Raw genomic sequence first — 23,938 nt, forward strand, 5'->3', positions numbered from 1 at the left:
AACCATTCAACGTGGTGTTTCAGGGTCCAACCTAATTATCCCCTTCTGCTCTACTCTACACAAACTTATTTGTGCTCATTATTTCCAGAAGACATCAAACCCATTGCTGGGTCTTCACTAGTGTCTCCCTTACCTATCCTGGCTCCTCAAGACAACTGTCTTCTCTCAGCTTATCATTTAGTACACATTGCTTTCTTTCAATATTTCTCTGCCCGAAGACATTGGGGGCAGAAATGGGCCTTTGGCTTTTTGCAATCTAAAGTATATTGAAGTTTACTGTGTTATAAGCACTGTTCTGTTTTACACATGCTTTTTTTTTTCTTTCACAAGCCCAGATGCCTACTTCAACACCTCCATTTTATACAGAACTTAATTTGCCCAAGGCCAAGTGGCAGGATTCAAATTTAAATTCAGGTTTAACTTCAGGACTTGGGCTCCCTTCAGGGACTAACTGCCTGACTCTGCAGTGGGTATAAAGCACATGGTAAGCACCAATCTTACCTCCAGGGACCCTCGGAACTAGGTCTGTACCTCCAAAAAAAGAGCAGATGCCCTGTGGAGAAGAAACCTCAACAAATATTTATGGTGGCTAATACTCCCCTCCCACAGGAATTTCTGCTGTTGGTGATCTCCCACAGTGCCTGGTTTGAACAACACACTCTGGCACCTAATCGTCTATTGTCCTAATCTGCTGTTTCTAGTGTTTTTGCCTAATGGTGGAAAAATTTTCTTCTCTCATCAGTTTCAGCCTAGACCCACTGGCTGACATGAGGCTGCTAGGCCTTTACAGCAAGATCTTCCTACTCCACTGGTGAAGAGAATCAGTGGCACTCACATCTAAGGACCTTTTGGAGTTTTGCTGAAAATGCAGTCTTCTGATTAGATTTGGGGTGAGACCCAGGAATCTGCATTTTTTAACACTGAGGTCATTCTTAGGCGGTTGTCAATGATCAGCCTACATTCCTGCCTGTGTGGACTGCCCCGTTTAGGCAGAATTATTTCCTGGCACAATGATTTCTCTAAACATTGCACACAGCAGGAGAATTAGAAGCTGGCCTCCTTTGTTTCTGGGTAGCCACTTGGCAGGTGTAATAACATCCTCTTGACAGGCCGCTTGCCACAGGTGCATGCGCGACACATGCGCCCCGCTGCTACCATCCCCCATTCAGTCTTGCTGCCCAACCAAGCCCCCTATCCCTACCACCACCCTGTAGCAGCTACCCTCTCCCAAGCCCTTAGACCCACCCAGCCCCTTTCCCTTCCCCTTCCCCCACCTCAGCCCCTCCCTTCCCCCCCAGCCCAGCCCTTCCCTCCCCCACCTCTTCTCTGGGTCCCCCAGGCTCCTCCCACCTCAGAACGTTTTTTGTTCCTGGCTAAGAGTTTTGCACGTGAGATTGAGGGCGGGGCGGGTGGGACTAGAGGACACACTGCCATTCATCAGAGGTCCTACCGAGTGGGCATACTTTTCCCATCTGAGAAACCCCTTATGTTTTCTACCAGAGAAATGGGCAGAGGCCTCTCTCTGGAACCTGGCTGGAGGGATGTCACTCTCCAAGAGACCCCCACTGTCTCTGCAAACGTCCCAAAGCAGGCCCAGCCTGCCGTGTTCCTTTGTTGGGATGGAAAGGGAATGGAATCTTACCAGTAAGGTGAAAAGGGCTGGAGAAAATACCAGGGACGGGCCCACCCTTCTCCCTACAAAAGCCTAACACTAGAAGGGAAGAAAAGAAATGCACCAACAAAGAGTTTAAGATAGTAGTTCCCAGCTTTTTCAAATATGAAGCATTTTTTAACCAATCCACTTTTTAATTTTTAAATTCTTGACATTACAGAACTAAACTGAAATTTATTAACATTCCACTCTTACATTTCTTATCGACAAACAGAAATAAAATTCATGACCCAAAAACCCAAAACTAAAAACAGGGAAAAGCTTATAAAACTAAATATGGATCCCAGCATTAACAGCTGAACAGAGAATGTGATTTTTAAATTCTTAGCGGATGATAAAGTTGTGTAGAAACCGAACACTTACAAATTATTTAAAACCTGGAATCACTGACCAGAAATTACACAGTTGGATCATGGGAAAACAGCAGAAAGGGGTTATGAGGGAACCTACACTGTTCTAGCTGCACCCCATGCCCTTCTCAGAGGAAAGCCTGGCATTGATTAGATATTGGGCCAGACTAATACTGGCAGCAGAACCAGTGATAGTAACCTGCCTACCAGAAGAGCCTTCCACTGGGTTAGCAATTTTGATCTGGGCCCCGGACATCTGGCGGATCTCATTAATGTTGGCGCCTTGGCGCCCGATTATGCAGCCAATTAAGTTATTTGGAATGGTGAGTTCATGGGTAGTTTGAGTAGATGCATCCAAACTTGCCCAATAGCCTTTCACCTCTGGAGAGCTGGAGTCAATTCCGGCGAATCCGGTCCCGCCGTGCATCATGGCAAAGTGAGACTGTTGTCTTGCCACCTGGTTCAGCTTGGCCAGATCGAGCGGAGAAATGGTGTGTTGTCCTTGAATCGAGTAGGCATCTAGAGGTGGTCCCTCCAGGTCATGGGTGGCGTGAGGGTAGCCAGCAGCGTCGCTGCACCGATCTTGACCGCCCGCGCAGATCACTGGAGAGCTGGCCGGCATGGGCTGGTACGGAATGGTCATGACTCTCCCTTGCGGAGACTGGGAGAGCGTCTCCAGCATGACCAGGCAGATCTGCTTGACACACTCGGTGACAGACTGCGGCACGCCAGCAATGGTGATGGCCCGCTCGGTGGAGTTGGGCAGCATATCCCCCGCCACCTGGACCTGGGCCCCGGTACTCTCGCGGATCTCTTTGATCTTACACCCGCCTTTCCCAATCAGGGAGCCGCACTGGGTGGCCGGCACCACCAGCCTCAGGGTGACCGGGGGCCTGCTGGCCGCCGTGCTGTTGGTCATGGAGCTGTTGATATCTTCTTCCAGCTTGTCGATAATCATAGCGAAGGCCTTAAAGATGGCATTGGTGGGGCCGGTCAGAGTGATGATTCTCTCCGGGCAATTCCCCTCCGAGATGTTGATCCGCGCGCCACTCTCCTCGCGGATCCTCTTAACCGACTCCCCTTTCTTCCCAATGATGCTTCCTACTTCCTTTCCGTGCATAAGCAGCCGAATGGTGAGAGTCACATTTAGTCCACTTTCAGTCACACCGGCATCCATGGCGAGCGGCGGGCGGCGTTCGGGGGAGTTGGGCTCGTTACGTGGTCAAGTCTTTGGTGGCTGGCTGGGGGAGGGGAGGTGTAGGCCCAAAACTGCCGGCGCGAGGCGAGCGAGGGCCGCGGGAGCGAGCGGGCGAGGGCGGGAGGCCGCGGCGTCGTCGCAGGGGCGGGCGGCGGCGGCGGAGGGGGCGAGCGGGGCCGGGAGCGGCGGGCGGGCGGGTGGGCGAGGGCGCGGCGGTGGCGACTCCGGCGGCAGCCTCGGCGGTCTGGGCGGGGCGGGAAGCCCGCTTTCAACCCCGCGTACCCTCTGACCCCGGAAGTGCTTGCTGCGCAGGACCCCTTGAAAAAAAATGAGGACCCATCCTTTTTAGGTCACAAGATTGCGCCAACCCCCATAGAGTAGTTTTTAAAATACACTTTTAACAGCCTAGCATTGAAAAGAAAGCCCCGGTAGGCAGAAGCTGTGAGTCCGGCAAAGTTTTAAAACGAACATGTATTTTATTAACCCCAGAGGCGCCGGCAGATGTTTGGAAACGGTAGTGTTCTGCGCGGAGGCGACACATTATTTTCCCGCCCTACAAAAGCGGTTTAAGCGCGGAGCGACACGGGCAGCCCCGGCGATAACTGCAGGCGGATGCTAGGACGCCGCGGATTTAAAACATGCGCTCGAGGCGGCCAGAGCGCGTGCGTGAGGGTGTGGGGAGGACGGGAGGGGCTGCCGCGGTCTTCCGGGGGGGAGGGGCGGCGAGGCGAGGCTTGCGGGGCGGGCGCCCGCCCGGGCGGGCACGTGGGGCCCCTTCATGTTCGGCGTCGGGGCGCCCCACGCCAGCCCCCACCCCCGCCTCGGCCCCGTGGCGGTGGTCGGTTGGGAGAAAGACCAAAACCCACCACGCGCCGCTGTCAAAGTCACGGCTCTGCTCATGGTTTCTGGGAAGTGCTAGAAACATGGCTATAAAGAGAATGGCGTCCATTTACATAATGCTTTGTCTGCATTTTGCAACTCTTTCGTTAAACCTGCAGAACCCCCACCTCCTGCGCGGTGTCGTTTTAGTCGCTGCCGCCTCGTCAGACATCTAACACAATGGCGTGCATTTTGGGGGACCGCATTTACCCCTGCTCTGGGGAGCTCCTGCGGTTTTCCCTGCGCGAGTTACTCTCCCGCTGCTGCTTTTCGGCCCTTTCCCCGCTCGGTGCAGCCACGGCGCCCACGCTCTCCGGGGGCGGCCCCCAACAGGGCCCGCCATCTTGGAGGGCCTTTCTTGCCGTGTGTGGAGCCGCGCGTTCCTCCCGGTAAAGAAAGGTCTCTGGGGCTCTTGGGGCGCCAGTTGTGATTTCTGCCCCTTTTCCTTTTCTTCGGCTGAGCCAGACAGAAAAGGCCGAGTGCACGGGGTGCTTTAGGATCCTTCAGGGAAAGCGGCTAACGTGGCGGTCCTTCCCTCCCCCCCCTTTCTTCCCCGTGGGGGTGGCCGCCATGTTTCCTGAACACAAAATGGCGACATGTGGCCTATATTCGTCGCCAACGAGTCGGGCCGAAAGCTCTAGAACGCGGCCGCCCCCCCATTCCCCCCTCCCGTCCGTGAGCCGGGGCCTTCCCCGCGCAGCGAGTGCGCTGACCAGATTGGGATGAAACCCCGCAGGCTGGTCGCAGCCTCAGCGGGGGAATTTTAATACATTTCTCTCGTTAATTTGAAACGGGAACGCAAATAACTGTAAAATGTAGTCATCATACCGAGTCTCTCGCTCATTTCGTTTAATAATGGATGGAGGGGGGCAGTACCAATGCATAATTTGGGCACTCAGTACCAAAACATTTAGGAATCACTACTTGTAAAGAATGAGATGGGAAATTATTTCTTTCCTAGACTTCTAGAATAGGCTATTGTGCTAAAGAGGTAAAGAAATGGTATTATAAAGCTTCTTTTAAAAGAAGGCAATTTCCATGAAGCGACTGGGATGCCTATGAGCTGGCCAGTGAACCTCAGTTTGCCGTAGTTGTTGACTTGGAGGCTAGAAGGGGCAGACATTTACTGTGCATTTACCAGTGCCAGATCCTGTGTTAGCCATTTTACTGCATAATGTCTTTAATTTTTACAATGACCCTGTGAGGTACGTCTTATCTCTCTTTTTTTTTAGCAGATGAAATCACTTAGGCCAGAGAGATGCAGTGACTAATTCAAGGTCACACAGTGTTGAGGATGGAATCCAGACCTGATACAGTTATTGGTGAGCACATTTCCGAATTTTTCTCTAAGTCAGGGTTTTGAATTTAAATGCTATTTGGACGTTTAGGTGGGCTTGTTATTTCAAGGAATCCCTCAGGTAACTTTTTGTTGCATAGTCACCCCCTGTTTGTATCTTTTTGGGGATTCCCAGTTTTTCCTGGTGTGAGCTATGCCTGTGAGGAGCTCAGAGGCTATTTTTTTTTTTTTTATGAGTTGCCTGGGTGAGGATAGAGAGAAGTGATTCAGCCCTGCATAAAGGCACAGGTATCTGTCAGTCCAGCCTGGTCTGTGGCGCATTTGAGTCTACCTGGCTCTGTGGGAGTAGGCAATTTCTCTGACTCACTTGCGTCCTTCAGCTACCCATGGGCATGACTTTTGCCTTCCCCATCCCAGCCTCCACCCAGGTAAAAATAAATAAATTTACTCTGGCACCATGCCTCTATTTCTCTGCAGATATTGACAGAGCATGACAGAGTGGTAGATAAGTCATGGTCTGTGGACTTTTCAGTTCAATGTAACAAATAACTTGTGGACCAAGCAACAAATATGTGCCGAAACAGGGCTATGCTTGTATGGGTATTAAGAGGTGGAGAGAAGGGCTTTTTGCTTCCTTTAACTTACACTAATATTGTATATTAGACTTTCCAAAGTGCTTTCATATTACCTTAGGTAATCCTACAAACAACTTTAACAGGTAGGTACTTAACAGCAACAACGACAGTCATAGCACTAAGTGCTTACTGTGAGCCAGGCACTGTTTGAACTTTTATTTTGTGTGTTAATTCAGTGGTTCTCACATTTTTAAAAGCAAACCACCATGAGAAGTATATTTTATGTAATTGAAACATATATGCACACATATAGATAAAGGAAACAAAATTTTTGCAAAACAGTACTTATTCATACTACATGCAATGTACTCTGGTAAATTCTGTTGTCTTCTTTACATTAAAAAAAAAAGAGGCACACATCACACTAAAGGATGAAAAACCCATTATTAGGTTGTGACCAGTATGATTAATCTACACATTTAAACCTCACAAATCCTCCTGAGTTGGGGGTGATGTTATTTCCATTTAAACAGAGGTACAAAGAGAAGGATTTATCTAAGGTCACACAGCTGTTACGTGGTAAAACGAAGATTTGGATCGAGGCAATTTGAGCCCAGAGCCTATATACTTAACCACTAAGGTAGACCGTCTGTGGTCTCTTGAGAGGGCCTTATCTTGTAGAGAGACAGTTGATCTTAGTAAATGTTAAAAACTTAGGAGACAACAAAAGGACTAAATTGCATATAATCAAGAATTATCCTGATTCAAAGCATTCTGGTCCTCTAAATCTGTCACCTGTTTCTTTTCCCTAAAGAAAATTTTACCCACTGGGTCTGTCTTCCCAAGACTGCAATTTTAAGCCTTTTTGGCAGGCATATTTTTTTTTTTAACATCTTTATTGGAGTATAATTGCTTTGCAATGGTGTGTTAGTTTCTGCTTTATAACAAAGCGTATCAGCCATACATATATCCCCATATCTCCTCCCTCTTGCGTCTCCCTCCCACCCTCCCTATCCCACCAACTCTAGGTGGTCACAAAGCACGGAGCTGATCTCCCTGTGCTATGCGGCTTCTTCCCACTAGCTATTGGTATTACATTTGGTAGTGTATATATGTCCATGTCACTCTCTCTCACTTTGTCCCAGCTTACCCTTCCCCCTCCCCGTGTCCTCAAGTCCCTTCTCTAGTAGGTCTGTGTCTTTATTCCCATCCTGCCTCTAGGTTCTTCATGACCTTTTTTTTTTTTTTTTTTAGATTCCATATATATGTTAGCATACGGTATTTGTTTTTCTCTTTCTGACTTACTTCACTCTGTATGACAGTCTTTAGGTCCATGCACCTCACTACAAATAACTTAGTTTCGTTTCTTTTTATGGGTGAGTAATATTCCATTGTATATATGTGTCACATCGTCTTTATCCATTCATCTGTTGATGGACACATAGGTTGCTTCCATGTCCTGGCTGTTGTAAATAGAGCTGCAGTGAACATTGTGGTACATGACTGTTTTTGAATTATGGTTTTCTCAGGGTATATGCCCAGTAGTGGGATTGCTGGGTAATATGGTAGTTCTATTTTTAGTTCTTTGAGGAACCTCCATACTGTTCTCCATAGTGACTGTATCAATTTGCATTCCCACCAACAGTGCAAGAGGGTTCCCTTTTCTCCACACCCTCTCCAGCATTTATTGTTTGTAGATTGTTTTTTAATTTTTATTTATTTATTTATTTTATTTTTGGCTGTGTTGGGTCTTCGTTGCTGTGCGCTGGCCTTCTCTAGTTGCAGCGAGTGAGGGCTACTCTTGGTTGCGATGCACGGGCTTCTCATTGCGGTGGCTTCTCTTGTTGCGGAGCACGGGCTCTAGGCTTATGGGCTTCAGTAGTTGAGGCACACGGGATCAGTAGTTGTGGATCACAGGCTCTAGAGCGCAGGCCCAGTAGTTGTGGCACACGGGCATAATTGCTCCGCGGCATGTGGGATCTTCCTGGACCAAGGCCCAAACCTGTGTCCCCTGCATTGGCAGATGGATTCTTAACCACTGCGCCACCAGGGAAGTCTCTAGATTTTTTTGATGATGGCCATTCTGACTGGTGTGAGGTGGTACCTCACTGTAGTTTTGATTTGCATTTCTCTAATGATTAGTGATGTTGAGCATCCTTTCATGTGTTTGTTGGCAATCTGCGTATCTTCTTTGGAGAAATGTCTTTTTAGGTCTTCTGCCCATTTTTGGATTGGGTTGCTTGCTTCTTTAATATTGAGCTGCATGAGCTGCTTGTATATTTTGGAGATTAATCCTTTGTCAGTTGCTTCGTTTGCAAATATTTTCTCCCATTCGGAGGATTGTCTTTTCGTGTTGTTTATGGTTTCCTTTGCTGTGCAAAAGCTTTGAAGTTTCATTAGGTCCCATTTGTTTATTTTTGTTTTTATTTCCATTTCTCTAGGAGGTGGGTCAAAAAGGATCTTGCTGTGATTTATGTCACAGAGTGTTCTGCCTATGTTTTCCTCTAAGAGTTTTATAGTGTCTGGCCTTACATTTAGGTCTTTAATCCATTTTGAGTTTATTTTTGTATGGTGTTAGGGAGTGTTCTAATTTCATTCTTTTACGTGGAGCTGTTCAGTTTTCCCAGCACCACTTATTGAAGAGGCTGTCTTTTCTCGTTTGTACATTCTTGCCTCCTTTATCAAAGATGAGGTGACCATATGTGCGTGGGTTTATCTCTGGGCTTTCTATCCTGTTCCATTGATCTATATTTATATTTTTTTGCCAATACCATTCTGTCTTCTTTACTGTACCTTTGTAGTATAGTCTGAAGTCCGGGAGCCTGATTCCTCCAGCTCCGTTTTTCTTTCTCAAGATTGCTTTGGTTATTTGGGGTCGTTTTGTGTTTACATACAAATTGTGAAATTTTTTTGTTCTAGTTCTGTGAAAAATGCCATTGGTAGTTTGATCGGGATTGCATTGAATCTGTAGATTGCTTTGGGTAGTATAGTCATTTTCACAATCTTGATTCTTCCAATCCAAGAACATGGTATATCTCTCTGTCTGTTTGTATCATCTTTATAATTTCTTTCATCAGTGCCTTATAGTTTTCTGCATACAGGTCTTTTGTCTCCTTAGGTAGGTTTATTCCTAGGTATTTTATTCTTTTTGTTGCAATGGTAAATGGGAGTTTTTCCTTAATTTCTATTTCATATTTTTCATCATTAGTGTATAGGAAGGCAAGAGATTTCTGTGCATTACTTTTGTATCCTGCTACTTTACCGCATTCATTGATTACCTCTAGTAGTTTTCTGGTAGCATCTTTAGGATTCTCTATGTATAGTATCATGTCATCTGCAAACAGTGACAGTTTTACCTCTTCTTTTCCAACTTGTATTCCTTTTATTTCTTTTTTGTCTCTGATTGCTGTGGCTAAAACTTCCAAAACTATGGTGAATAATAGTGATGAGAGTGGACAACCTTTTCTTGTTCCTGATCTTGGTGGAAATGGTTTCAGTTTTTCACCATTGAGAATGATGTTTGCTGTGGGTTTGTCATATATGGCCTTTATTATGTTGAGGTAGGTTCCCTCTATGCCCACTTTCTGGAGAGTTTTTATCAGAAATGGGTGTTGAATTTTGTTGAAAGCTTTCTCTGCATCTATTGAGATGATCATATGGTTTTTCTCCTTCAGTCTGTTAATATGGTGTATCACATTGATTGATTTGTGTATATTGAAGAATTCTTGATTCCCTGGGAAACCCCCCTTGATCATGGTATGATCCGTTTAATGTGCTGTTGGATTCTGTTTGCTAGTATTTTGTTGATGATTTTTGCATTTATGTTCATCAGTGATATTGGCCTCTAGTTTTCTTTCTTTGTGGCATCTTTATCTGGTTTTGGTGTCAGGGTGATGGTGGCCTTGTAGAATGAGTTTGGGAGTGTTCCTCCCTCTGCTATATTTTGGAAGAGTTTGAGAAGGATAGGCGTTAGCTCTTCTCTAAATGTTTGATAGAATTCGCCTGTGAAGCCATCTGGTCCTTGGCTTTTGTTTGTTGGAAGATTTTTAGTCACAGTTTCAATTTCAGTGCTTGTGATTGGTCTGTTTATATTTTCTATTTCTTCCTGGTTCAGTCTCGGAAGGGTGTGCTTTTCTAAGAATTTGTCCATTTCTTCCAGGTTGTCCATTTTATTGGCATATAGTTGCTTGTAGCAATCTCTCATGATCCTTTGTAATTCTTCAGCGGACATATTTCTTTAATCTCTCTGTGTCTGAGTATCTCCAGGACTCTTCTCACTTTCCCAATGAAGTCTTCTCTTTCCCAGCTCTCAGCACTGCCTGCATCAGTCTTACAGCCCCTCCCTTGGGTAGCCCACATTTAGGCTGTTGATGAAATTGTAATGTGTCTTGGTGTTGATAATGTGTTGTAAGGGCCTCAGGTGCTTTGGGTGACCCTGAGATCTGGCAAAGAGGGTACTGGACTTGAGAATTGGTGGCTCTGGCCCCTAGCTCCAGCTCTGCCACTAACTAGCTTTGAGAGTTCTACAATTCAGTTCATTTATCTGGGCCTCAGTTTTCCCATCTGTAAAACAAGATTAAATGCTCTCTAAGGCCGTTTCTAATTCTGTCCAGGGAGTGATGATATTTGATGATCTTGGTTATTTATCCCTGGTAGGGAGGGTTGGGTAAATGTTTTGCTCACTTATGGTAAATTCTCCACTCCCTTCCTCAGACCTGCCTTATCTTGCAGATATGTGAGTGAATTCCACACCACCCATTTTACAGATGAAGCCACTGAGATACAGAGCAACTGACTAAATAGTCACCACCCCACTCCTGGATCCTCACATGACACTTCTCCCAGGTTGGTTAAAGGGTTTAACAAGGTTGGGAAGGTGAGTCAGGCTTACACTTTAGAAGTTGAACCACAGTATTTTTGCTTCCTCTTACCACATTGGCATGTTATATAAAACTTTTCAAAGTGTTATTTAATCATCACAGTCAACTTTGCCAGGGAGATATTATTATGCCCATTTTATGAAAGAACCGTCTTTGGATCAGAGTAGTAGAATGACTTGCCCAAGGTTACACAGCTTGTTAGGACCTGAGCTAGGCCTCTTGACTCCTAGTTGTGGATTGTTCCTTTCCTTGGCTTCTGATGTTTGTGGCACTGACTTTAACACATGGAATAACTTTATCTTAAATTCAAAGCGCTTTCTATCCAGTATTTATTTTTCTGTCCCTGAACATCCAATTCACTTATGTTAGGTTACTGACTCTTTTGGTTCAAGAGACTCTCCTCTCTCTGGTTCTTTAATGTTTACATTTATGGGTTTGGGAAGTGGTAGGAATGAGACTAGGTTCCCTGGGGGCAGGAACCACCTTTTTTCCCCCTCCTCAACCCTACCTGGCCCAGCAATTATCCTGTAGCTTTTGAAATTTGTCCCATCAGCATGCAGCATTTTTCCCCCAAACATGGTTTCTTTTCCTCTTTGCCCTTCATATTTAGCTTCCCATTTCTCTTTTATTTAAAATTATTGTAAATTAAGAGGACCTTTACCCTATTTCCAGGATACTAGAGAGTGAAGTTTAGAAACATGTCTTACCCACTGTGGATAGTAACAATTTGACCTCATATGCTGATAACCCTGTGCTGCTGTTAGGGGGTCGCTACTTGGTTTCCTCAGAAACAGCAGAAATATGTTGGTGTGCTTTACAGAAGTGACCAGGATATACAGCAACATCCTTGGCCTAAGTTCTCCCAGTTGGGCAAAGCATTGCTCATGTATTCCTCAGGGTCATTTTAACTAAAATAAGGCCTGGAGAACAGAGTGCAAAGAAAAGTTAAAAGGAAAATGAGAACAGAATGCAAATGCAAAGTATAAAATGAGAAGAAGTGGGAAAAGGTAAGTAAAGCAAAGAGAGAAAAGGATAGGGCAGAGGGGACTTCCCTGGTGGTCCATTGGTTAAGAATCCATCTTCCAATGCAGGGGACCAGAGCTCGATCCCTGGTCAGGGAACTAAGAGCCTATATACCGCAGGCCAAATAAGCCCATGTACCATAACTGGAGAGCCTGTGTGCTGCAACTACAGAACCCACACGTTCTGGAACCTGCGTGCCACAATTAGAAGCCTGTGGGCCACAACGAAGTATCCCATGTGCCACAACAAAGACCCGAAGCAGCCAAAAGTAAATAAATAGATATTAAAACAAAACAAACAAAAGAAGAATAGGGCAAAGATGAGAATACAGAATCAGTGGAAGGGAGGTGAAGAGAGCAATCCAGAGGTCCATTAGCTTCTCGTATGGTGTAGGACAAATCAAGGAAGAGCAGCTAGTGTGATAACTCCTCCTGATCTGATTTTGACCAGCACATATCTTTTCTTATCCTCTATTTCCAGTGTCAGGTAGGGGAAATTTCTGTTTCTGCTATCAATTGGGGATGTGAAGAGATGCCAGTAATTTTATTTTATTTTCTTTCTTTTTTTTTTTTTGTATTTTGGCCATGCTGAATGGCATTGCGGGATGGTTCCCTGGCCAGGGATCAAACCCAGGCCTCTGCAGTGAAAGCACTGAATCCTAACCCCTAGGCCGCCAGGGCACTCCCTGTTTTATTTTTATTGACGTATAGTTGATTTACAATGTTGTGTTAGTAAGAAACTGGTATAAATATGTATACATTCTTTTTTATATTCTTTTTCGTTATGGTTTATCACAGGTTATTGAATATAGTTCCCTGTGCTATACAGTAGGACCTTGTAGTTTACCCATTCTATATGTAATAGTTGGCATCTGCTAACCCCAAACTCCCAATCCATCCCTCCCCCACCCCCACCCCCGCTTGGCAACCACAAGCCTGTTTTCTGTGTCTGTGAGTCTGTTCCTGTTTTGTAAATAGGTTCATTTGTGTCATATTTTAGATTCCACATATAAGTGATATCATATGGTATTTTTCTTTCTCTTTCTGGCTTACTTCACTTAGTATGATAATCTCTGAGTCCATCCATGTTGCTGCAAATGGCATTATTTCATTCTTTTTTATTGCTGTGTAGTATTCCATTGTGTATATGTACCACGTCTTCTTTATCCATTCAACTGTCGATGGATAGTGACGTTGTTTCCACGTCTTGGCTATTGTGAGTAGTGCTGTTGTGAACATAGGGGTGCATGTATCGTTTCGAATTACAGTTTTGTGTGTGGATATATGCTCAGGAGTGTGATTGCTGGATCATATAGACGCCAGTAATTTTAATATTAGCTTCAGTTCACCTGATTTATCAAGGAAAATATGCTACAAAAATCACGTAAGGTATTCTGGGTCAAGTTTCATGTTATTCTTTCATTCAGCAGACACTTGATTGTTTGATATGTTTCAGACACTGAGGCTATAAAAATTAATGAGATATTGTCCTTGCCCTCAAGATGTCTATGGTCTGGAGAGGTAGACAGAGAAGTAAACAGATTCACAGTATAATGTGTTAAAGTATTGGGATATGAGTAAGCTGTGGTGCTTACCAACCTGTGGTGTTACGGGTTCAGAGGAGGGCCCTTGATTCAGCCTTGGAAGGGATCTGGGAAGGCCGCCTAGAGAAGTTGTCATTCAGGCTGAGTCCCAAGTTGGCAAATTGCACGGTGGAGGGCAGGGAAGGGTATTCCTCCCAAAGGCAGAGAGCTCAGACCTTTCAGAAGTTGTAGCCATTTCATGAAGACATGAAGGATGTTTGCATGATCCAGTTTTTGGTGATTATTGTTCTGCTTCAGAAGTGTAGATTATTGAGACATGACTCTGTTCGCTAGAGCACTGGTCCCCAACCTTTTTGGCACCAGGGACTGGTCTCGTGGAAGACAGTTTTTCTACGGATGGGGTGGGGGGGAATGGTTTCGGGATGATTCAAAAGCATTACATTTATCATGCACTTTATCTCTATTATTATTATATTGAAATATGTAATGAAATAATTATACAACTCACAATAATGCTGACAGGAGGCAGAGCTCAGGCGGTAATGCGAGCGATAGGGAACAGCTGTAGATACATGTGAAGCTTCGCTCTCTTGCCCGCCACTCACCTCCTGCTGTGCTGCCTGGTTCCTAACCAGTACTGGTCTGTGGCCCGGGGGTTGGGGACCCCTGCGCTAGAGCACGGAAGGTTAAAGTACTTATTTTGTAGCAATAATTCTCTTTTAAGGTGAAGACACTAGAAATCGCACTTCCTATCTAGAGATTTTAAGGACAAAATGTAAACAAAGTACAGCCTATGAATTAGCAAATAATTACTAACCCTTTGTACGGTAAAAGCAGCTACGATAGGCAGCATATCCCTTTCTCATCCAACTTTTGGATTTTATTGTGTTCTGCTTTGTTTATAAGGGGGTGTGTGTGGAAATTTAGGGTCTTTGTTTAGCTGCTTAGGATGTTTGAGTTAGGAAGGAGGAAAATGAGTTGAAGAATAATTGCTACTTTATGGCAGAACAAAAGAAATACATTTAAATAGCTCATTTCTCTGATCCCACCTACTGAACACAAGTAAGACTTGGTCGGGGACATTGTTTCAGAGAGACAGTTACTTCAACCAGATAAAGCATTTACTCAACATTATTCACTGTGTAAAGTCTGCTGTGTCCATATTAAGAGCATTGATTTTGTTTTTTGAGATGCAGATATAGCTGCATTAAACAGAAACCTTATGTGTATTCGTTGGACAATACTGGGATTTTACCTAGATTAAAAGAAAAAGTGTTATGTGTGGATTAGGGAGGAATGCTTAGAAAATAGTACATAGATTCAGTGGTCATTTCTTAGTCATCTTCTTGATCTCTCAGTAGTATTTGACACTTCCTCCTCACACACTAGTTTCACTTGGCTTCCGGGATGCCACTCCCTTGGTTCTCCTTCTACCTCCGGAGCCCCTTCTTCTCAAACTCCCACGTACCGCCCTGCCCTGTTGGCTGTTTTCTTATCTCCTCAGCCTCCAATGATGGAGTACTCAAATCAGTCCTTGGATCACTTCTCTGTCTACACTCATTTACTAAGTGCTCTCTTTTAAGAATTTAAATATCATTTATATCCTGAGAATTCTCAAGTATATATTACCAGCTTGAATGTCTTCCTGTGAACTCAGGACTCTTCTATTCAGCTGCCTACGGGATATCTCCACTTGTGTCTGTAATAGCTTCTTTTTTTAAATTAATTAATTTATTTTTGGCTGTGTTGGGTCTTCGTTGCTACATGCGGGCTTTCTCTAGTTGTGGTGAACAGGGGCTCCTCTTCGTTGCAGTGCACGGGCTTCTTATTGCGGTGGCTTCTCTTGTTGAAGAGCATGGGCTCTAGGCACACGGGCTTCAGTAGTTGTGGCTCGCGAGCTCTAGAGCGCAGGCTTGGTAGTTGTGGCACAAGGGCTTAGTTGCTCTGCGGCCTGGGGGATCTTCCTGGACCAGGGCTCAAACTCGTGTCCCCTGCATTGGCAGGTGGATTCTTAACCACTGCGCCATCAGGGAAGTCCTGTAATAGCTTCTTGAACTTAAAATATTCAAAACATTAATCCTGGAACTTCTCCTCTCAAACCTGTACCTCTGGCAGTTTCTCCCCGTCTCAGTTTCAGTTATATGGAGGACTCTCCCTTGACTCTGTTTTTTCTCTTTCTCTCATCATCCAATCCACCAGCCAGTCCTGTGAGCTCTACCTTAAAATGTACCCAGGGTTTGAACACTTCTTACCCCCTTCCCTGCTACTATTGGAATAGCCTTCTAAATGTTCTTCCTCCTTTTGCTCTTGGTCTCCCCCAGTCTAATCTTTTTTTTTTTTAACATCTTTATTGGACTATAATTGCTTTACAATGGTGTGTTAATTTCTGCTTTATAACAAAGTGTATCAGCTATACATATACATATATCCCCATATCTCTTCCTTCTTGCGTCTCCCTCCCTCCTACCCTCCCTATCCCACCCCTCTAGGTGGTCACAAAGCACGGAGCTGATCTCCCTGTGCTATGCGGCTTCTTCCCACTAGCTATTGGTATTACATTTGGTAGTGTATATATGTCCATGTCACTCTCTCTCACTTTGTCCCAGCTTACCCTTCCCCCTCCCCGTGTCCTCAAGTCCCTTCTCTAGTAGGTCTGTGTCTTTATTCCCATCCTGCCTCTAGGTTCTTCATGACCTTTTTTTTTTTTTTTTTTTTTAGATTCCATATATATGTGTTAGCATACGGTATTTGTTTTTCTCTTTCTGACTTACTTCACTCTGTATGACAGTCTTTAGGTCCATGCACCTCACTACAAATAACTTAGTTTCGTTTCTTTTTATGGGTGAGTAATATTCCATTGTATATATGTGCCACATCTTCTTTATCCATTCATCTGTCGTTGGACACTTAAGTTGCTTCCATGTCCTGGCTATTGTAAATAGAGCTGCAGTGAACATTGTGGTACATGACTCTTTTTGAATTATGGTTTTCTTAGGGCCCCCAGTCTAATCTTAACAGTGACCAGTATAATCTTGTTACGTGTATATCACATCATACCACTCTGCTGAAAACTATCCACAGGGTCCCAACCAGATTAAAAACTAAAGTCCTTCAAGTGATCTACAAGGCTGCATGGGATCTTCAACATCACCCTCACCCAGCTGCTCTGACCTCATCATCTATCACCTTCCCTTTGTGCTCTGGCCACACTGGTCTCCTTGCAATTGCTCCAACATGCCAAGCCTTGGGACTTTTGTAGTTGTTTTTTCTGGAACACTTATTCCAGATGTCAATGTGGCCTCTTCTGTTACCTCCTTCAGGTTTCTGCCCAACTGTCACCTAATCTAAGCATTCCTTAGCCATACTATTTAAAGTAAAAGCCATCTCCTGCTCTCTGCCTTCCTTGTTTCCCTTCCCTGCTTTATTTTTCTCCACAGAACTTATTACTATTTGACATACTATTCATTCATTCATTCATTCATTCATTATTTAGATATTTTGAGTGCTGCCTACTGTGTGCCAGGCACTGTTCTAGGAACTCTCTACTATAGTTTATTATTTGTCACCCATGACTAGAATGTAAATTTCATCCACTTTGTTTTGCTCATTGCTATATCCCCACCTCCTAGAACAATACCTAGCACATAGGAGTTGAATGAATAAATTTATTCTTTTTTTTTAATTTATTTATTTTTTGGCTGTGTTGGGTCTTAGTGGCAGCATGTGGGATCTTTCTTTGTGGCGAGTGGACTCTTCATTGTGGCGCACAGGCTTTTCCCTAGTTGTGGCACATGGGCTCCAGAGCGCGTGGGCTCAGTAGTTGCAGCATGCGGGCTTAGTTGCCCTGTGGCTGTGGGATCTTAGTTCCCCTACCAGAGATTGAACCCACGTCCCCTGCATTGGAAGGCGGATTCTTAACCAGTGGACCACCAGGGAAGTCCCAAATTTATTCATTTTTAAACAAAAATGTATTGAATAAATAGAAGGTTGTGTACCAGTTAATGAGGGAAAGATCTGTATGAACAAGACATTGTTCCTGCCCTCAAGTTGCTCACTCTAAAAAACACTTACTTTGAACTGTGCTTTCTAGCAGGATAAAGTGATACATCATTTTGGAATTGGGGAGGTAAGAACTGGTGTGCAGGGGTATGGTATGGATATCTTCAGAGATGAAGTCCTGCTTTGTTAGGCTTATCAATAATTTGCACTGTTTCTGGGAGGGCAGGATTGATGATAGCTCACTGCATTACTGGCTTTTTGGGTTACAACATCTCTTCTTACCTTGTTAGAGCAAGAGTTTCTTAAAAATCCCATTATCAGTCTTGGTTCTTTTTAACCTTCAAGGAACCATCTGTCATAACCACTTCCTCTCAGGCTTAGAGAAGGAGTTTACTATCTTTACCTTCCTCCATATCTGAAAGTTCTTTTCCAGAGACCCTGGACATCCACTTACCAGCTGTACGGTCGTGAACCTCTCTGAACCTCAGTTTCTGTGCTTGTCAAATGGAGATAATGATGAATGATACCAATCTTACTTCTTGTGAGGATTAAGTGACTAAATAATCTACTGGTTTTGAGAACAGCAGAGTGGAAAGGGGAAGGAGGTAGAGAACAATTTTTTAAAAATAGTATATATCTGTGCTTTATTTATTTTTAAAAATATTTATTTTTCTTTTTGGCTACGTCAGGTCTTAGTTGCAGCATGCGGGATCTTTGTTGCAGCGTGTGAGCTCTTTAGCTGTGGGGTGTGGGCTCTGTAGTTGTGGCACGTGGGTTCCAGAGCATGTGGGCTCTGTAGTTGGGGCACGTGGGCTCTCTAGTTGTGGCGCGTGGGCTTAGTTGCCCTGCGCCATGTGGGATCTTAGTTCCCCAACCAGGGATCTAACCTGTGTCTCCTGCATTGGAAGGCGGATTCTTTTTTTTTTTTTTTTTGGAAGGCAGGACCACCAGGGAAGTCCGATCTGTGCTTTATTTTGAAAAATACAATAAGCGTGTGTTTCTTTTCTAATGAGAGTAGTGAAGATTCTATTTTTTAAAAACAGACTTTAATATATATTTTTTTATAGAATAGCAGGTTTATAGAAAATATTTCCTTGCCTCTCCACCCAGATACTTACTGCTGTATTACATGAGGGAAATGAAATACTAGAACCTCACTGCAGGCTGCCCAGTGAGCTGGTTGGTATCTAGGTAGGAAAGCAACCATTTCCCTTTAGGTGAAATTAGAACTCAGGAGGTAGTAGTATTTGAGAGTCTCAAAGGGATTGATGATGATGATAATGACAACAACAGTAATAATGGTAATGGGGAACCTTGATGAACAAGGCCCTGCGCTAAGCACCGTATATGGATTGGCTTATTTTTAACAACGTAACCATGTGAAGCTGGTACTATGGAGAAGTAGAGCAGCGTGGGAGGAGGGAGCATAGACTCTGAGGTCAGACCTCCTGTATTGACATCTCAGCTTTGCCAGTAACTAGCCATGTGGCCTTGAATAAGAAGACTGTGCCTCATTTTCCTCATCTGTAAAATGGGGGTACTAAGGTACCAGCCTCATAAGGTGTTTGTGATGATTAAGTAACGTAAGCCATGTAAAGTGCTTAATGTTGCGCTTGGCACATAGAAAGTGCTCACCAGATGTCAGCTGTTATCATAATCAAAATACCTGTTATTCTCATTTAACAGATGGAGAAATAAAGGCTTAGAGAGAGGTAAGGTAATTTGCTTAAGTGATACAGCAAATAAATGATGGAACAGGAATTTGCATTTCAGGCCGTCAAACTCCAGAGCTCTTGTTCTTAACCTTTACACTATACAACCCGTCATGGGTTAAGAGGAGGAGACTGGACCCACAAGAATTGCATTTTGGGTTTGGACCTCCCTAGCCTTTATTTGTGATCTTAAATATCTTATCACTATAGCATGTACTTGGTTATTCTCTGAGTTGACTCTTTCCTAGATCCAAAGAAATGAGTGAGTGATGGGTTAGTTGTAGTCTTCCCCTGCTAGGGATTGGGTGTTCCTGGCCAGGACAAGGAAATGGAGCTAAACAAATACGCTTGTTCTTCCCAGCGCTCTTTGGACCAGAAGTAGGGGCTTGTCTGGTCTCATTTGTTATTATGATTGTTTCTTCTCAATGCAGCTGGTAATGATGAGAAACAGAGGAAGCAGTATACACATCGAGCACTTTCTGTGTGCCATGCATTTTACATGGATTATCTCATCATATCCTTAAAATAACTATAAAGTAGCAACTCTTATCCCTATTTTATAGAAACAGAGAGGTTAGGAAACTTGCTTAAAGTCACGGTAAGTGGTAGAGCTGGGATTTGAATAAGCAGTCTGGCTCCAGAGTCCATGCTCTTAACCTCTGCACTCTACTGCTTCTATTTCTCTTTCACCTGTGTAAAGTACGTAGTGTGGGTCAGTAGCATGGGACTTAGGAGGGCCAGTCCTACTGAAAAATCGGAAAACTTTACTGGGCTAGGAATGAGGAGGCCTGCGATCTTGTCTTGACCCTGCCACCAACTTGCCACATCTAGGACTTCACTTTTCTCAGCCTGTTGTCCTCATTTATTAAACAAAGGGGTCGCTCTACATGGTCTCTGAGATGGTCCTTCTGACCCTGATATTCTGTAATTGATCATATGAAGTGACGAGGATAATACCTGCTCAGCTCCTTGATCTGGAGCATTGGTATTTGTGAGGTTTTAGGGAGCCTGCTTTGTGCAAAGGAAGATGATAGATTTCAGGGCAGAGAATGAGCTGCCTTCCTGAAGAAGGTAGAACTGGGCTTTTTTTTGAGGCTGGTTGCCAAGGGAACCTAGCCTCTGGCCAGCAGCAGCCAGGAATGCTTTGGTTGAGGGTTGGGAACAGATAACTAAAACAAGCAGCACATTTAGGTTTCACTTTCCACCCCCACTCCCACTCACCACAGCTACCTGCTAGTTGTGTACACTTTCTTTGTTAGGCACTGTTTTAAGTACTTTATAAAGTATCATATTATTTAATCTTCATAGTAATCTTATGAGATGGGTACTATTATTGTTCTAAATTTACAGACAATAAGAGTGAGGCAAATAGAGTTAACTAATTTGTCCACATTTACTTAAGTGGAAAGTGGTATCAAACCCACTAAGTTGTACTAGCTTCTTGGTCGGAGCTTGAAAAAAAATGCAGAGGGAAAACTCTTTAGTTATTTATTAGTGGTTTTTGTTTTGTTTATTTGTTTGCGTTTTATTTAATAGAATGACAGACACTTGGAATTGGAAAGGGCCTTTGAGGTAATACAATCAATCTCCTTGTCTCCAGACTTCCGTTCAGTTACAGAATTGCTTTATATAGTCCCCTGACAGATGATCATTTAAATCAGGGGTCCCCAACCCCCAGGCTGCGGACTGGTACCAGTCCTCGACCTGTTAGGAACCGGGCTGCACAGCAGGAGGTGAGCAGCGGGCAAGCAAGCGAGCGAACCTTCATCTGCTGCTCACCATCGCTTGCATTACTGCCTGAACTATCCCTCTGCCACCTTCCTTTCGTGGAAAAATTGTCTTCCATGAAACTGGTCCCTGGTGCCAAAAAGGTTGGGGACAGCTGATTTAAGTTATTTTTGAATACTTCCATTGCTGGGAAGCTCATCATTTCTTGAGGAATCCCATTATAGTTGTTTTTCTTTTTCTTTTCCATATGGTTTATTACAGGATACTGAGTATAGTTCCGTGTGCTATACAGTAGGACCGTGTTGTTTATCTGTTTGTTTTTTTGTTTTGTTTTGTTTTGTTTTTTGCAGTACGTGGGCCTCTCACTGTTGTGGCCTCTCCCGTTGCGGAGCACAGGCTCCGGACGCGCAGGCTCAGTGGCCATGACTCATGGGCCCAGCCATTCCGTGGCATGTGGGATCTTCCCGGACCAGGGCACGAACTCGTGTCCCCTGCATCGGCAGGCGGACTCTCAACCACTGCGCCACCAGGGAAGCCCTGTTTGTTTGTTTTTAAATTTGGCTGCGTCAGGTTTAAGTTGTGGCACGCAGGAGCTTTCGTTGCGGTGAGTGGGCTTTTCATTGTGGCATGCGAGCTTCTCTCTAGTTGTGGCGCGTGGGCTCCAGAGTGCGCGGGCTCAGTAGTTGCACCACACGGCACAGTAGTTTAACCCGCGGCCTCTGGGATATTATTAGTTCCCCAACCAGGGATCGAACCCGTGTCCCCTGCGTTGGAAGGTAGATTCTCAACCACTGGACCACCAGGGAAGTACCCTGTGTATCTGTTTTATATATAGTAGTTTGTATCTGCTAATCCCAAACTCCTTATTTATCCCCCTCCACCACCTTTCCCTTTTGGTAACCATGAATTTGTTTTCTATATCTGTGAGTCTTTTTCTGTTTTGTAAATAAGTTCATTGGTATCATATTTTAGATTCCATGTGTAAGTGATATCATGTGGTATTTGTCTTTCTCTTTTTGACTTCACTTAGTATGATAATCTCTAGGTCCATCCATGTTGCCAAAAATGGCATTATTTCTTTTCTTTTTTTTTACAGCTGAGTAATATTCCATTGTGTGTATATGGACCACATCTTCTTTATCTATTCATCTGTGGATGGACATTTAGGTTGCTCCCATGTCTTCGCTACTGTAAATAATGCTGCTGTGAACTTTGGGGTGCCTGTATTTTTTTTTCATTGTCCAGAAAAATTTAACAGGTTTATATATAATTGTTATAAAATTGAACTGCTGAAACTTGTTTACTGAAACAGTTTGACTTGCATTAATGCTTTATGTCCCCGCATTTATATTAAAAATTCACACACAAATGAAAATGGAAAAATTGCCAATACCTGATTTCTGCCCCCTATTTTTCCACTTGCAATCATATACTTAGGTACCTTTTGACCCCATGGGGAAAAAAAATCTAATGTTCAGAACTACCAATAACAGGAAGAAGAGAAATTCTTTTTTTAAAGAAAGAAGTATTTCCCATCAGAGTGAATTCTTAAGGGTGTTTTCCACGTATGCGGCGTGCTAGCTGGATGTCGCTTGGCATAATTGTTACACGTTTGGCATGGATAGCACACAGGTTGATGTCTTCAAAAAGCCCAGCCAGATAGATCTCACTTTCCTCCTGCAAAGCACCAGTAGCTGCACTCTGGAAGCTCAGATCTGTTTTGAAGTCTTGAGCAATTTTCCGTGCCAGATGCTGGAAGGGAAGTTTGTGAATCAGAAGTTCAGTAGACTTCTGACAACGTCTGATTTCGCTGAGTGCCACGGTACCAGGCCTGTAACGCTGAGGTTTCTTCAGCCTTCCAGTAGAGGGCACACTCTTGCAAGCGGCTTTTGTAGCCAGTTTCTTTCTTCCTTGGTGCTTTACCACGGGTCGATTTGTAGGCAGCCCGCTTTGTACAGACCTCCTTACTTACCCCACTTCTCCTTCAGCTGGAGCTTGGCTGCCTGTATCTTTTCAAATTAGAGTTTTCTCCGGATATATGCCCAGGAGTGAGATTGCTGAATCATACGGCAACTCTATTTTTAGTTTTTTAAGGAACCTCCATACTGACTTCCATAGTGGCTGCACCAATTTACATTCCCACCAACAATGTAGGAGGGTTCCCATTTCTTCATACCCTCTCCAGCATTTGTTATTTGTAGACCTTATTAGTGATGGCCATTCTGGCTGGTGTGAGGTGATACTTCATCGCAGCTTTGATTTGCGTTTCTCTAAATAATTAGCGACGTTGAGCATCTTTTCATGTGCCTGTTGGCCATCTGTATGTCATCTTTGGAGAAATGTATGTTTAGGTCTTCTGCCCATTTTTTGATTGGGTTGTTTGTTTTTCTGTTATCGAATTGTATGAGCTGTTTGTGTATTTTGGCAATTAAGCCCTTGTTGATTGTATTGTTTGCAAATATTTTCTCCCATTCTGTAGATTGTCTTTTCATTTTGTTTATGGTTTCTCCCATTATACTGTTGAGTAGCTCTCACTAATAGAAAATTATTTCTTGTTTTGAATTGAAATCTAATTGAGGTATCTTCTCATCAGTTATAGGCCTGTCTCCTGGAACCATACAGGGTAAATGTAATCCATGTTCCACATCCAATCTTGTGAATGTTTGGAGATGTTCTTCCTGTTTATAAGGAGTATTTGCAGTTTTCTCATAGCATCTAAACTTGGCTTTCAGTTCAGATTGGTCTGCACAAAAGCATTCTCTGTCTCTCACTATTTGTAAGTGCAGCCTTGCAACAAATTATGCTTCACTTCTTGTGATTAGTTAGCACAAAGTGTGGACCCTTCCCACATCCTTGGAGAATGGATGGTTAGTGAGCTGAATCTATACAGTTCTATATGAGCCTGGTGGGTTTGCAGTTCCCTACTCAGAATCTCTAAGACATCAGGCTGCTGCCCCGTACACACTGTCAGAGATCACAAAATGGCTGGAAGTTTATCCGGGCACTTGATGAAACTGCATTTACTTCATCAGGCCACTAGGTGATGTACAACTCGCAAACCCAGACTGCCAGGGACGGTTGT

At 44.0% G+C, this 23,938-nt stretch overlaps 1 protein-coding gene, 1 long non-coding RNA gene and 1 pseudogene across 26 annotated transcripts in view; 1 reads left to right on the forward strand and 2 right to left on the reverse strand.

The window, feature by feature from the left end:
- LOC137206133 (uncharacterized) overlaps window positions 1-23,938 on the forward strand; it is a 116,388-nt gene that overhangs the window by 25,081 nt on the left and 67,369 nt on the right. For 10 of the 25 annotated variants that reach the window (XR_010934465.1, XR_010934466.1, XR_010934469.1 and 7 more), the window contains exons 1-3: window positions 3,930-4,488; window positions 5,332-5,421; window positions 10,703-10,816. This is a non-coding gene — a long non-coding RNA (uncharacterized lncRNA). Of the gene's footprint in view, window positions 1-3,435; window positions 3,883-3,929; window positions 4,499-4,519; window positions 5,091-5,331; window positions 5,422-10,684; window positions 10,817-23,938 lie in introns of those variants that run through there. The other 15 variants (XR_010934454.1, XR_010934458.1, XR_010934473.1 and 12 more) reach the window with 14 other exon arrangements.
- Window positions 1,786-3,420, reverse strand: PCBP1 (poly(rC) binding protein 1). The gene has a single exon (XM_067704803.1). The coding sequence runs from the start codon at window positions 3,197-3,199 to the stop codon at window positions 2,129-2,131; it is 1,071 nt and encodes a 356-aa protein (XP_067560904.1). The 5' UTR covers window positions 3,200-3,420; the 3' UTR covers window positions 1,786-2,128.
- On the reverse strand, window positions 22,367-23,494 carry LOC137205748 (histone H3.3-like; annotated as a pseudogene).

This window comes from Pseudorca crassidens, chromosome 14 (assembly GCF_039906515.1).
Source record: "Pseudorca crassidens isolate mPseCra1 chromosome 14, mPseCra1.hap1, whole genome shotgun sequence".
Taxonomy (NCBI): Eukaryota; Metazoa; Chordata; class Mammalia; order Artiodactyla; family Delphinidae; genus Pseudorca; species Pseudorca crassidens.